The 15,856-nt window shown below is 39.9% G+C and overlaps 1 protein-coding gene across 9 annotated transcripts in view; it reads left to right on the top strand.

Annotated features, from left to right (window-relative positions):
- The window catches only part of UEVLD (UEV and lactate/malate dehyrogenase domains), a 60,259-nt gene that overhangs the window by 8,377 nt on the left and 36,026 nt on the right, over nucleotides 1-15,856 (top strand). For 4 of the 9 annotated variants that reach the window (XM_057299118.2, XM_003818239.6, XM_063608125.1 and 1 more), the window contains exons 2-5: nucleotides 2,628-2,712; nucleotides 6,011-6,076; nucleotides 11,056-11,219; nucleotides 14,954-15,089. In XM_057299118.2, coding sequence (XP_057155101.1) covers nucleotides 2,628-2,712; nucleotides 6,011-6,076; nucleotides 11,056-11,219; nucleotides 14,954-15,089 — 451 coding nt within the window. The remainder of the gene's footprint in view (nucleotides 1-2,627; nucleotides 2,713-6,010; nucleotides 6,077-11,055; nucleotides 11,220-14,953; nucleotides 15,090-15,856) is intronic. The other 5 variants (XR_004665023.3, XM_034932277.3, XM_008971510.5 and 2 more) reach the window with 2 other exon arrangements.

Raw genomic sequence — 15,856 nt, 5'->3', positions numbered from 1 at the left:
CCCAATGTGCTGGGATTACAGGCATGAGCCACCATGCCTGGCTTAACTACTAATTTTCTATACTGTTCTAGACTCTAGGCTGAAATGTAGATTCAGCTTCTCCAGAGGCCTTTCTGTAACTTAGATGTTCTTTGTGTCAATTTGTAGTTTCCTGCCTGTACTTACTATTGTATACATATTTTGTTTATTATCTCACTTTTACATATGTTAATTGTAAGACCTTCATACACACCTGTTGAAGTTTGTAGGCAGTAGAGCTATATCTTTTTTTTTTTTTTTTTTTTTGAGACTGAGTCTAGCTCTTGTTGCCCAGGCTGGAGTGCAATGGCACCATCTCAGCCCACTGCAACCTCCGCCTCCTGGGTTTAAGCGATTCTCCTGCCTCAGCCTCGCAAGTAGCTGGGATTATAGTCGCCTGCCACCATGCCCGGCTAATTTTGTATTTTTAGTAGAGATGGGGTTTCACCATGTTGGTCAGGCTAGTCTTGAACTCCTGACCTCAGGTGATCCACCCACCTTAGCCTCCCAAAATGCTGGGATTACAGGCGTGAGCCACCGCGCCTGGCGAGCTATATCTTTTTTGCAGGTGAACAACTTCAGGCTCTGAGAGAGGAAACAGGATCCACTAGCAATCCTCTTCCATTTTCTCCCAAACTCCCACAATCCTAGGTTTCCACTAGTCTACTTTGTGTTTCTATGTATTTGCCAGTTGGAGATATTGCATATACATGGAATCATAAAATATATAGCCTTTGTGTCTCATTTCTTTTATTTTTAATTTTTCTTTTTTTTTTTTTTCTGGGAAGCACAGTCTTTGTCCAAGACCAGAGGCAGGCACTTCCTGTGTCTAGTTTCTTTCACTTAGCATAGTGTTTTTAAGGTTCATCCATGTTGTAGCATATATTAGCATTTTATTCCTTTTTGTGGTTGAATATTTCATTTTATGGATATGCCACATTTTATTCATTCATTAGTTAATGGACATTTGAATTGTTTTCACTTTTTGGCTATTATGAATAATGCTGCTATGAACAATTGCATACAAGTTTTTGTGTAGGTACCCGTTTTCATTTTTCTTGGGTGTATACCTAGAAGTGGAATTAATTGCTCAGTCATGTAGTAACCCTGACTCTGTATTTAGTCTTTTGAAGAACTACCAGGCTGTTTCCCAAAGCAGCTGCATCATTTTGCCACTGGCAGTGGTGTATGTGTGAGAGTTCTGATTTCTTTACATCCTCTCCAACACTTGTTATTTTCTCCTTTTGATGATAACCTGTCTTTTGATTATAGTATGAATCCACCAGCTGTTTTGTTCTTTTTCCTGATCGTTTTGGCTATTTTAGGTCCCTTGAATTTCCAAATGAATTTTAGAGACTGTAAATCTTTGCCAAAAAAAAAAAAGCCAGCTGGGATTTTGATAGGGATTATGTTGAAATCTGTTGAGAAAAATTGCCATCTTAACAATACTGTCTTCAAGTCCATGAACAAGGGATGCTTTCCATTTACTTTGGTCTATTTTATTTTTTTCAACAATGTTCTGTAGTTTTCAGAGTCTAAGTATTGTACCTTGTTAAATTTATTCCTAAATATTTTATTCTTTTTGATACCATTGTAAAAGGAATTGTTGTCTCAAATCCATTTTCAGAATGGTAAACTCTTAATATACTTATTTTCTTTCATTTAAACCTAACCACTAGTGTAAGAGGTAAGTATTGTTTATTTTTGCAGATGAGAAAATAAGCTTAAAGAATTTAAATGATTTTGCCCACAAGACAACCAAGTCAGTATCTCTGAGAAGACATCTGGATAAATGAAGAGGCAGTTCACACACCTGACTACAAAACTTGCATGCTTTTGTTTTCCATTTGAAACCCAGGATGCAGTGCCAGGAAGGTGGGAGGGGAAAGTCGAGGTATCTCAAGTGAATGAGCCATGCCAAAAAGACGGTTGGATCCTGCATAGTGTTGAGAGGGGTGATCCATTCTGCCTCATCATTTAAGCTGTCTGGAGGTATTTGGAGGCAGTTTGATTTAGAGATTAAAGACTCTGGTCCTGGATTTGAGCTCGGGCTTCACTATTTAACTTGCTATATGACTCAGCAAGTTACTTTGATTCTCTAGCTTTCATTTTCTTCTCCTGCTCCTATAGAGCAGTTGTAAAGCCCTACCTACCTGGTAGGGTTGTTGTTAAAAAGATTAAATCAAATACCATTCTTGTTTGCAGAGCTCAGGGCCTACCACACGGTAAATTGTCAGTTAAATATTAACTGCAGGCCGGGCGTGGTGGCTCACGCCTGTAACCACAGCACTTTGGGAGGCGGAGGCAGGCAGATCACGAGGTCAGGAGTTCGAGACCAGCCTGACCAACATGGCAAAACCCTGCCTCTACTAAAAATACAAAAAATTAGCCAGGCGTGGTGGCGTGCACCTGTAATCCCAGCAACTCAGGAGGCTGAGGCAAGAGAATCACTTAAACCCAGGAGACGGAGGTTGCAGTGAGCTGAGATCCCGCCACTGCATTCCAGCCTGGGCAACAGAGTGAGACTCCGTCTCAAAAAAAAAGTTAACTGCAATTGTTCTTTTGCTTACAGCTTTATTCTTACTCCATGCTTATTTTTCTCTTTTCAGTACAAGTTCAGGGACCTAACTGTGGAAGAACTAAAGAATGTAAATGTATTTTTCCCACATTTCAAATATTCCATGGACACCTATGGTAAGAATCATATCCTCTAGTTTAAATGCTGCATTATTTGAACTACTAATTTTTGGTCCTAAAGAGCTGCAAAATTGTAATTTCTCTTTTTCTCTTTTATCCTCTGATTTTCAGCTATACTTTATGACCTGCAATTTCTGAGAAAGCTTAAATTAATACAATGTATCTTGTATTAGTTTTGTATTGCTGCTGTAACAAACTACCACAAACTTAGTGGCTTTAAAAAACACACATTTACTGTGTTATAATTCTGTAGGCAAGAAGTCCAACACAAATTTCTATAGCTTAGAAAGTGAACTAGAGGTTTGACTTGGCTAAAATCCAGGTGTCAACTGCTTTTGTTTCTGGAGGCTCTGGGAGATAATGTTTCCTTGCCTTTTTCAGTTTCTAGAGGTCACCCACATTCCTGGGCTCTTGGTCTCCTTTCTCCATCTTCAGAGCCAGCAGTGTTGCATGTCTCTAACCATTCTTCTATAGTCAAATCGCCCTCTGACCACAGCTGGGAAAGATTCTCTGCTTTTAAGGACCAATGTGATTAGATTAGACCCACCCCAGTAATACCGGATAATTTCTTCATCTCAGACTCCTTAATTTTTTTAAGGCTAGCCAAGTGATCAGAGTCACTAATCACATCTAAAAAATCCCTTTGCCAAGTAAGGTGACATATTCACAGGTTCCAAGGTTTGGATATGGACATCTTTAAAGGACCTTTATTCGGCCTATCCTATATATATGGTTGATTCTAAATCATTAACAGTTTTACTTATTCTGTTCACCTAATAGTAAGAATTTGGTTTTCTAAGAAATATTTTACTTTATTATCTTTATCTTTCTTTTTTTTTTTTTTTTTTTTTGAGACGGAGTCTTGCTCTGTCGCCCAGGCTGGAGTGCAGTGGCACCATCTCAGCTCACTGCAACCTCTGCCTCCTAGGTTCAAGCGATTCTCCTGCCTCAGCCTTCCGAGTAGCTGGGATTACAGGCACCCACCACCATGCCCGGCTAATTTTCTTGTATTTTTAGTAGAGATGGCGTTTCACCATGTTGGCCAGTCTGGTCTCGAACTCCTGACCTCAATTGATACATCCACCTTGGCCTCCCAAAGTGCTGGGATTACAGGCGTGAGCCACTGTGCCCGACCATGGGCTCTTTTATGAAGACACTAGTCTCATTCATGAGGGCCCAAAGGCCCCCTCCAAGGTAGTTTGATTGTTTGAAACCAGAGATAGTGTTTCCTGTACTCAATTCTGAGATTAGGGCGTTGATTCTCTATCAGTGTGTTCCAGTTATTGATGGGAAAGTTGAACTTTCAGAGATATGAATGTTGAAAAGAGGTTGAGAATAATGGAATTAGAGAAACCAAAGAAGGTAATTATTGATTTAACAGGTTGCTTTAGAAAGCAATGCTGGTAGTTTTTCTTCTGGTTCTAAAAGTGACTATAACTGATTTTGTTACATGCGATAATGTCTTTTTGTTTGTTTTTTGGTTTTTGGTTTGTTTTTGCGGGAGACCGGAGGTTGGTTGGTTTGTTTGTTTGTTGAGACATAGTCACTGTCTGTTTGCCCAGGCTGCAGTGCAGTGGCACGATCTCAGCTCACTGCAACCTCCCCCTTCCAGGTTCAAGCAATTCTCGTGCATCAGTCTCTCCAGTAGCTGAAACTACAGGCGCATGCCACCATGCCCTGCTAATTTTTGTATTTTTAGTAGAGATGAGGTTTCACCATGTTGGCCAGGCTTATCTTGAACTCCTGACCTCAAGTGATCCACCCACCTTGGCCTCCCAAAGTGCTGGGATTACAGGCATGAGCCACTGTGCCAGACCTGGAATTTTACTGTTACTCAAATCAGTCGCCCCGAGCATTGTGAGAACAGTTTTTAATGACAGCTTGGTGGGTGGGGGGAAGCCAGTGAGCCAGGAGTGCTGATTGGTTAGGTAGAAGATGAAATCATGGGAAGTTGAAGTTGTCCTCTTGCTCTAGGTCACTTCCCAGGTTGGGGCCACAAGATCAGATGAGCCAGTTTATCAATCTGGGTGGTGCCAGCTGATCCATCAAGTGTAGGGCCTGCAAAATATCTCAAGCACTGATCTTAGGAGCAGTTTAGGGAGGACCACAATCTTGTAAGCCTCCAGGTGCATGATTACTAAACCATAATTTTTATTTTATTTTACTTTATTTATTTATTTTTCTGAGATGGAGTCTCGCTCTGTTGCCCAGGCTGGAGTACAGTGGTGTGATCTTGGCTCACTGCAACCTCTGCCTCCTGGCTTCAAGTTATTCTCCTGCCTCAGCCTCCCAAGCAGCTGGGAACCACCACACCCGGCTGATAGAGATGGGGTTTCATCATGTTGCCCAAGCTGGTCTTGAACTTCTGACCTCAAGTAATCCACCTGCCTCAGCCTCCCAAAGTGCTGGGATTACAGGTGTGAGCCACCGTGCCCGGCCATAAACCATAATTTTTAATTTTGCGGCTAATTTGTTAGTCTTACAAAGGCAGTCTAGTCCCCAGGCAAGAAGGAAGTTTGTTTTGGGAAAGGGCTGTTATTGTCTTTGTTTTAAACTATAAATTATAAATTAAGTTCTTCCCAAAGTGAGTTCAGCCTATGCCCAGGAAGGAACAAGGACAGCTTAAAGGTTAGAAGGAAGACGGAGTTGGTGAGGTTAGATCTTTTTCGCTGTCTCAGTCATAATTTTGCAAAGGCAATTTCAACCCCTCCCTTTGGATTTTTAAAACACCTTAATCTTAAGGTGTTGGCTAATGAAAATGGGAAAAGGCCGTCGATCACTCTGGCTTCTTCTTGCTGAGGGGGCGTAGTGGAGGTAGGTGTTGACACCGAGGTGAGAGGAGTGGAACTGCTTTGCAACTGACATGTGACAATTATTTAGTAATGGCCCCACATATTATAGTACTTCTTAAGTTTTCAAATTTTCTCATTTGATCCTTATGACAACTTTGTAAGGCAGTCTTATTATCTTTATTTTATAGATGATAAAACTGAAGATCAAAGATGATTAAAGTCACCAAAAGTCACATTCCTCTAAGTGGGGAAGGTGGCCCTAGAACTTGGGGTTTCAGTATCAAAGTCCTGTATTCTTTCAGCTACCCTTACTGCTTTCTAAGTAAACAACATCTAGTCATTTCCTCTTGTTGACAGATTTACCGATTCCTAGATTATGTTTAGAGATTGTGTGTGTATTTGTGTGTGTATTCATGAGCACACACGTGCACACTTACATACTTTACTACAGTTCTTTCTGTTTCTGATTGCACATTTTGGGGCTTTTTTTTTTTTTCTTCTAGTTTTTAAAGATAGTTCTCAGAAAGACCTGCTGAATTTTACTGGCACAATTCCTGTGATGTATCAGGGTAAGTGTGGAAGTTGAAAAAATGTGTGAGTTTTCTAAAAGAGCAGTTCATTTAATAACTTTAATTTGTTTATGCCATAACATTCTTAAAGTATTATTGCAGATATATGACCTATACAGAACCTTACTGGATCTGTTCCAGTCAAGGAAGGCCTATATTAATGTCAACAAGTTCAGTTCAATTCAACAAATACTTACTATCAACTAGATAAATCAAATAGAACAGCGTAACTTCGATCTCTTAAAAAGAGTTCAGCATTGTACAATGAGAATACATTGCCCAAAAGACACTAGGAAGCTGCATTTTGGGGGGACTTCTTTCAAAGTAGGTGCTTCTTTGTGGTAGCTCCTGGATTATCACAAATCCCCTACTACCACTACTCTGAAAGGCTCCAGGGTACAAAGGAAAGCAAGACAGACATAGGCCTGCCCTTGGGGAGAGTTACTTTTTTCTTCATTACACCTATATTTTGTTCCCCTCCTTTCCTCTCTATGTGATATAGCATTATCTCCATTCCATAGGTGAAACTGAATCTTAGCCTGGTCTGATTTACCTAAGATCACATAGCTAGTGTTAGCCTGAAACTCAGACTCCAATAGGAAAATTTTACAACACAGAGGCCATTAAAGCTCAAAGAAGGGAACACATTTTAGAGTGACCTAGCAGTTTAGAATAGCTAAGTGTTTGCCCAAAAATAAAGGAAAACAAATCACTGACTTTTCTTACACTTAACTCTTCCCATTTTTCCATACCTACTTCTCCTGTGTTCATCAAGGACTAACCTTTCAGATAAGAATCACAAGAGGTTGCTTATATATAGTATGATTTTAAGAACACCAGTGAATCTTTGTTTCCAAATATTTATCTGAAGTGGTGCCTGAAATTTCACCATTAGAAATTCACTGTTCTTGCCGAGTGTGGTGGCTCATGCCTGTAATCCCAGCACTTTGGGAGGCCTAGGTGGGCAGATCACTTGAGGTCAGGAGTTCAAGACCAACCCGGCCAACATGGTGAAATCTCATCTCTACTAAAAATACAAAAATTAGGCCTGATGGCACGCGCCTGTAATCCCAGCTACTCAGAAGGCTGAGGCAGGGGAATCTCTTGAACTCGGGAGACAGAGGTTGCAGTGAGCCGAGATTGTGCCACTGCACTCCAGCCTGAGTGACAGAGTGAGACTCAGTCTCAATAAAAGTTCACTGTTCTTTTGAAATGCAAATAATCCCAGGACGAATAACATCCATAATCACTAATATACAGTTATGTGCTTAAAGGACATTTTTGGTATTTGTTGAACAGTGGAGTTAGTTTGATTATTGACTGAAGGGCTTAGGAATAAGTGGCTTACTGGGGCATTTGAAACAGAAGATACACTGAAAGGGGGGCTGAGAAAGATCTGGAAACCAAATAGGGAGAGAATAGCGTAACTTTGATCTCTTAAAAAGAGTTCAGCATTGTACAATGAGAATACATTGCCCAAAAGACACTAGGAAGCTGCATTTGGGGGGACTTCTTTTAAAGTAGGTGCTTCTTTGTGGTAGCTCCTGGATTATCACAAACCCCCTTAATTCCCCACTCCCCACCCCCAGTCATGACTTGTTGCTAGAGATGCACTCATGTTTTGTTCTGCTTCTGTGTATGTCCCACCATGATACCTCCTTTTGCAATAGTAGGCACTCAGGAAATGTGTAGGAATTCATTTTGTTTTTATGCATAGGAGAATGGATGGAGATGAATGCAGCTAGCCATGGGATCCATGCAGAGATTGCAGAGTGAAGTAGGCAGAACAGGCATAGAGTTGATTTTTCTTTTCTTTCCTTGGTCTTCCCTGCCAAGCTTTTAGACTGTTTCCTGGCTGCGTAGAGAATTTTACTCAGACCTGTTCCCCTTAAGTTGTATTCTGAATTTATCTTGGTTAGACGTTGAAAAGGAAGAGAAGGGAAGGGTATTAGGGAAAGGAGGAAGGGAGAGGAAGAGGGAAGGAAACTGATTAAGGTGATTCATTCTGAGAGATAAAGGCTAATTCTTAACCCACCCCAGTGTTTTCAAGGGTAGTTGCATATTAACAGAGGAGCTTGTGAATTTAAATGAATTACTGCTTAGTAGCATTTCCGTTTCTAATACAGAGTAGGGCGGTAACATGAGGGCAGAAAGGTTATCTTAATACCATTGGTAAAATCCCGCTGATTGGCACTATGCCTGTCCTGCAGTCATTGAGTTATGTCATTGATTCTTATGCTGGGGTCTTCCTCAGGTGCTCCCCCCACCTTTTTTTCCTTCATTACACTTTTCCTTTGCTTTGGAATTATATCAACTCAGTGTGAATGCACACTAATTATTTCCTGCTGATCAGAAGGTCAGAATGTATATTATCTTTCTCATCTGTAAAATGGGCCAATAGTAGAGCCCACCTCAGAGTTGTAAGGCTTAAATGAATTACAGTAAGTAAAGCTCTGGGCATAGTGCCTGGCATATAGTGTGTGCCAGTATATGCTCAGTACATGTGGCCATTATTATTTGTCTGCCTTTTTTTTTTTTTTTTTTTTTTTGAGATGGAGTTTTGCTCTTGTTGCCCAGGCTGGAGTGCAATGGTATGATCTCAGCTCACTGCAACCTCCACCTCCCAGGTTCAAGCAATTCTCCTGCCTCAGTCTCCTGAGTAGCTGGGATTACTGGTGTGCACCACCATGCCCAGCTAATTTTGTATTTTTAATAGAGACGAGGTTTCTCCATGTTGGTCAGGCTGGTCTTGAACTCCTGCCCTCTGGTGATCCGCCCGCCTCTGCCTCCCGAAGTGCTGGGATTACAGGCGTGAGCCACCGCGCCCAGCCTTGTCTGCCTTTATTACTCTCTTTTAGTTAACTAGTTTTATTAGTGTAATGATTATACATGCTTATGCTAAAAAAAATTTAAACATTTGGGAAGGGATGAAGTGAAGCCTGTATCTATCCTCCCATCTGCATGGAACTTCTGTTAATATTACCTTATGTTTACCTCTAGAAATTTTTGGTATTATTTCTTATACAGCCAACATTGTGTTAAGTTATAATGATACTTTTTCTTCAAACACTCATTTTTTAGAGATGTATGTAATCTTTTTTTCTTTTACTTTTTTTTTTGAGACGGAGTCTCGCACTGTCGCCCAGGCTGGAGTGCAGTGGCGCGATCTCGGCTCACTGCAAACGCCGCCTCCCAGTTTCATGCCATTCTCCTGCCTCAGCCTCCTGAGGAGCTGGGACTACAGGTGCCCGCCACCACACCTGGCTAATTTTTTGTATTTTTAGTAGAGATGGGGTTTCACCGTGTTAGCCAGGATGGTCTTGATCTCCTGATCTCGTGATCTGTCCGCCTTGGCCTCCCAAAGTGCTGGGATTACAGACGTGAGCCATCACTCCTGGCCTGTTCTTTTTCTTTTAAGAGAGAGGGTGTTGCTCTGTTGCCTAGGCTAGAGTACAGTGGTGTGATCATAGCTAACTGTAACCTCAAATTTCTGGGCTCAAGCATTCTTCCTGCCTCAGCCTCCTGAGTGGCTAGGACTACAGATATGTGCTACCACACCAGGGTCTTGCGTTGTTGCCCAGGCTGGTCTTGAAGTCCTGGACTCAAGCTGTCCTCCCATTTTGGCCTACCAATGTATCATCTTAAGATCACACCTATCTAAACTTTGTTTACATCCAACTTAAGTTATGTTCTTATGATATAATTCCTTTAAATCTGAGGACTTTGTGTCAGGAGTTCGGACTCTTCAGTGCTGAATTACTAAAAGCTAGATGTGCAGGGTAGGAGTCAAGGTATTTGCTGATAGGAAAGAGGGAAGGAAGAAGAGACTAGTGAACTAGTGGTGAAATCTTAACGTTTAGACATAGGAATCTGAGTCACCAGGTGCTTTGCCAGTCATGGGCTGTTAAAATGCATGAATACTGCTGGGGAGGGGCATTGGTGGAGGCAGATCCTTGATCAACCAGGGGAATACCTTCAATAGACATTTTTTGTTTTGTTTTTTTGAGACAGAGTCTTGCGCTGTCACCTGGCTGGAGTGCAGTGGCGCAATCTCGGCTCACTGCAACCTATGCCTTCTGAGTTCAAGCCATTCTCGTGCCTCAGCCCCCCAAGTATCTGGGATTACAGGTGCTTGCCACCATGCCCGGTTAACTTTTTGAATTTTTAGTGGAGATGGGGTTTCATCATGTTGGTCAGGCTGGTCTCAAACTCCTGACCTCAAGTGGTCAACCCACCTCGAAAGTGCTGGGATTACAGGTGTGAGCCACCACGCCCAGCCTTCAATAAACATTTCTTTCCTTTTCTTTAATGTGTAGTGATTAATGTAGGAAGTGACTCCATCAGGATTTGGGCTGCCACTCTGGCTATATTAGTAAACATTTTTGAAAATTTGATTTTTTTTTTTTTTTGAGAGGCAGGGTGGATGATTTGGCCATTGTTTTAATTAAACTTACTCAAATGTTATACCAGTGATCTAATAGGAACATATTTCCAATGTGAATGTGGATGAAATGGGGGGGAATAGGCCTTGATTAACATTAATCCTTTATATGTAAACCTGACTAGACTGCTCATTTCTTTTCTTTTCTTTTCTTTTTTTTTTTTTTTTTTTGAAGCAATGTCTTACTCTGTAACCCAGGCTGGAGTGCAGTGACACAATCATGGCTTACTGCAAACTTCACCTGCCAGGCTCAAGTCATCTGCCCATCTCAGCCTCCCCAGTAACTGGGACTATAGGTGTGTGCCACCATACCCAGCTAATTTTAAAATTTTTTGTAGAGATGGGGTTCCTCCATGTTGCCTAGGCTGGTCTGAAACTCCTGGGCTCATGCAATCTGCTCACCTCTGCATCCCAAAGTGCTGGGATTACAGGCTTCAGCCACCACCCCAGCTACTCATTTCTTAAAATGCCGCCTAGCTATATCATAATGTGTGTGCTTTATTATTGTTTGAAGATATGTTTCTTTTGTCTCAAATAGGTAATACATACAACATACCAATTCGTTTCTGGATTTTGGATTCTCACCCTTTTGCTCCCCCTATTTGCTTCTTGAAGCCAACTGCAAATATGGGAATCTTAGTCGGAAAACATGTGGATGCTCAAGGCAGAATATATTTGCCCTATCTCCAAAACTGGAGCCATGTAAGATCAATTTGGATTTTCTACAGAAAGCTTTTTTTTTTTTTTTAAATACTTATCATTGATTCTGCTGGTACAAATAAGTATGATACTGCATTTTCTTTCAATGATATTCTTCATGTAGTCTTTGGAAGTAATTTGAAATTGAGCTCTCTAGGGTTACCCAAGTCCCAGAACCCTGATGACAACTGCCTGTACAAAGCTGCTCCCTCCAGGTTTTGGAGCCAACTGTTTGCTCCCTGTCTTTTTATAGTCGTTTCCCACTTGAGAAAGTACAGGAGGAGCTACTAGCAAGTGATTGGGGCATTATTTCCAAGTCCCTTCCTATTACAGATTTTTATGTTACATTTATTTGTAGTTTTGCCTGTTTTTGACTTTCATATAAGTTGAATCATACTGTATGTAATCTTTTGTGACATGCTTTGTTTTAACCAATATTAAGTTTTAAAAAGTCATCCACATTGATCTATATAACTGTAGTATTTGTTTTATGTCCTCATGTTATGTAATTTTGTATTCTGCATTTTTCATTGACCATTATATTGAGCATTTCTCCATGTTAAACCATTTTCAAAATGCATGGTTTTTAATGGTTACCTGATGACAGCATAAGGATATTGCGTATTGTATTTACAAATTGCCCTAACGTAAGACATTTAATGATGAACATCTTTAAATGTAAATGTTTGTATATATCTAATATATCTTCGATACTTCCCTAATGATAAATCTCTTGGAGTAGAATTATTGGACCAAAGGTTTCCAATATTTTCAAGATTTTCTTATATATTACTAAATTGGCCTCCAAAAGTGTACACAAAATGATACATTTCTATAATCAGTAGAAATCAGTGTAGGAGGGTACCTATTTTACAGTACCTTTTCTCTAATAGAAGGTATTATCCTTAAAACAAACCTTTGCTTATCTTCTATACATTGGTTTAGACAGATGTATAGTATTCTCTCATTTTTGTAAATAATTAAAAATCTGTATAAAAGGATAATTTATAATATGTTTATATGAGGCCAGGTGCAGTGGCTCACACCTGTAATCCCAGCACTTTGGTAGGCCGAGGCGGGTGGATCACGAGGTCAGGAGATCGAGACCATCTTGGCTAACGCAGTGAAACCCCGTCTCTACTAAAAATACAAAAAATAAGCCAGGCATGGTGGTGGGCGCCTGTAGTCCCAGCTACTTGGGAGGCTGAGGCAGTAGAATGGTGTGAACTCAGAAGGTGGAGCTTGCACTGAGCCAAGATTGCACCACTGCACTCCAGCCTGGGCGACAGAGCGAGACTCCGCCTCAAAAAAAAAAAAATGTTTATATGTACCAGAAAGCTAGTAGGGCTGGAGGACAGGGGTATGTTGGAGTCCAGTGAGGTTGGAGTAAAGAATGCCTTAGGATTATCACTTTTTATTTTATAGACAGCTTATAAAAAGGTGTATAATTGTAGATGCATTTTACTTTGTTTTATGGTTTTCTATATTTTTATATAGAAAACATTTAAAAAGAAGAAAAAAATAGAAAAAACAAAGGACATACTTCGGATTATCAGTAGTAGGAATTGACATTTTACTTTGTGAACATTTATGTTATTTGCATTACCTGATGATTTAAATAAGATTGCCAGTTAAATGTGATGAATGGGGCATAATAAAAATTTGTCAGTTGGAAGGACAAAAATGGATCTTACTCTTAATTTTCAGTTGTTTGGTTATTTGAGAAATTGAAATCATTTTCATTTACTTATCAATCATATGTTTCTTCCTTTTTGAATTGTCTGTTTCTCTCCTCCATCCATTGTTACACCCTTCTTTAAACAAAACAAAACAAAACTATCCTCGAGTAGTATTTTGACATCTGTACCATGTTGCAGGAATTCGTGTATCCTGTTTCTTCTCTCTGGTTTTCATTGGCATCTCTTTTCATAATTTTGTTTGTTTAATAAATCCTCGGGGATAGTCTTATAATCTGGTGAAAGTTGTGTTTAATTTTAGTTTAGACAGTTCTGATTTTATTTTACTGTTCTGAGCCTCTTTATTATAAGCTAAAACTAGTCTCTTTTTTTGAGACAGGGTAATGCTGTCTTCACCCGTGCTGGAGTGCAGTAGCACAATCATAGCTCACTGTACCCTGAAATTCCTGGGCTCAAGTGAGTTTCCCACCTCAGCCTTCTGAGCAGCTGGGACTACAAGCATGGTCTACCATCCACTACTAATTTTAAAATTTTTTGTACAGACAGGATCTCCCTATGTTGTCCAGGCTGGTATTGAACTCCTGGGATCAAGGCATCCTCCCACCTCAGCCTCCCAAAGTGATGGGATTACAAGTGTGAGCCACAGTGCCCCCACTTGAAACTAGTCTTAAAAAGACATTACATTATTTAAATTGCCCTATTTAAAAGTACTGCAGCACCTTTAAGTTCCACATGCAGTTGGAATTATAATTATGTAGCATAATTTTATAGAACTTTGGAGCTAGAAGGAATCTAGAGGTCATCTAGGCCAGGGTTTGCAATTTCTCTAAGAGATTCAGAGGGCCGCGTTAGGCCTATGGAATTTGTTTGAACAGCACAGTTCGTTTTGTTTTACCTTGTTTTGTTTTGTTCTTAATGTAAATTTGAATGCCTATTGGCATGCTGTTTCCAATTTGCCACAATAACCGTCTCTCCAGATTTTCTTGTACTTGCCAGCTTCACACATTTAACGTTACCTGCTTGGTCCCCAAAGGTATTTGAATTCTTGGCCCTAATAGCCTCTTCTTACTTTATAAATAGTGAAACTCAGACTCTGAGAAATTAAGCACTTTTTAAATGAGCATACTACTAAATATTCCCAGGAATAATAATAAACATCTATTTTACACTCAGGGCGTATAGTTTGCATTCATTGACTCATTTATTGCTCATAACAACCATTTGGGATTTATTATTCACTTTGTATTACTGATGACACTGAAGCTCAGAAAGGTTAGTGAATTTCATCAAGGTTGCTTAACCAATTACATTAAAAGAATATAGTACCAGATTAGATACTATTAGTGTTAATTTTCTGATTTGATGACGGTTAAAAGGAGAATGTCTTTTTCTTTTAGGAAATATACATTAAAGTACTTAGGGGTAAAAGGACATCATGTTTGCAGTTTACTTGTTCAGTCTGTTCAGAAAAACAGAGAGAGAAAGACTAAACAAGCAAATGTGATCAAATGTTAACATTTGAGTAATCTAGGTGAAGAGTATATGTACTATTTTTGCAACTTTTCTGTAAGTCTGAAATTATTTCAAAATGAAAAGTTAAAAAAAAAAAAAGGAGAGTTCCTAAACCTAGGTATTCGGCTATTAAGCATATTCATGGTATTTTTCTACTTTTGGGAAATGTTGAATTAGCATTTCTTCTTCCTTTATTTTTCAGTTAAAAGTATTCAATAATTTTTCATGAAAAGCATTATAACAGTTAAAAGTATCATATAATGTGTATGATTATTTTTGAAAAATGAGAACATGATTGAATGCTTCTTTTTGACTAACTCTAAAAGAATGTATAGGTTAAAAAAGATTTTTTGTTTGTTTTGTTTGGAGATGAAGTCTCATTCTGTTGCCCAAGCTGGAGTGTAGTGGTGCAACCATAACTCACTGCATCTGAAACTCCTGGGCTCAAGTAATACTCCTGCCTCAACAAAGGTAGTATTCTTCAGCAAAATTTTTGTGTAACTTTTCTGTTTTTTGTGTATTCTACAGCCTAAATCTGTCATTGTTGGATTAATTAAAGAAATGATTGCCAAGTTTCAAGAGGAACTTCCCATGTATTCTCTATCATCATCTGATGAGGCACGGCAGGTAGACTTGCTAGCCTATATTGCAAAAATCACTGAAGGTTTGTATATTTGTCAGGCAGATTATCTTGAGAGTTAATGAGTTACCAGTTTCTCACTAAACTCCTTTACTTTCTGCCACTTGATTTTTATAAATAAATTTGTGTGCGTATGTACATCTGTTTTTGAAATAAGAAATTCCTGTGCCTCAGGCCAGGCGCAGTGGCTCACTCCTGTAATCCCAGGACTTTGGGAGGCCGAGGCAGGCAGATCACCTGAGGTCAGGAGTTGGAGACCAGCTGGGCCAACATGGTGAAACCCTATCTCTACTAAAAATTAAAAAAGTAGCTGGGCGTGGTGGCGGGTGCCTGTAATCCCAGCTACTTGGGTGGCTGAGGTGGGAAAATTGCTTGAACCCGGGAGGCAGAGGTTGCAGTGAGCTGAGATTGAACAACTGCACTCCAGCCTGGGCAACAGAGCAAGACTCCATCTCAAAAAAAAAGAAAAAGAAAAAAAAAAGTAATTCCTTTGCCTTTATCACAGGGTATTACCATGTAATTCCAATAAATATTATTTATTTTTTTATTTTTTTGAGATGGAGTCTCGCTGTGTCACCCAGGCTGGAGTGCAGTGGTACCATATGGGCTCATGCAACCTCTGCCTCCTGGGTTCAAGCGATTCCCCTGCTTCAGCCTCCCATGTTGCTGGTACTACAGGCATGCCCGGCCAATTTTTGTATTTTTGATAAGAATGAGGTTTTGCCATGTTGGCCAGGCTGGTTTTGAACTCCTGACCTCAGGTGATCCTCCCGCCTTGGCTTCCCAAAGTT

Source organism: Pan paniscus, chromosome 9 (genome assembly GCF_029289425.2).
Source record: "Pan paniscus chromosome 9, NHGRI_mPanPan1-v2.0_pri, whole genome shotgun sequence".
Classification (NCBI taxonomy): domain Eukaryota; kingdom Metazoa; phylum Chordata; class Mammalia; order Primates; family Hominidae; genus Pan; species Pan paniscus.
Note: the sequence above shows the minus strand (reverse complement) of the source record. Positions and strands in the feature narration are given on the sequence as shown.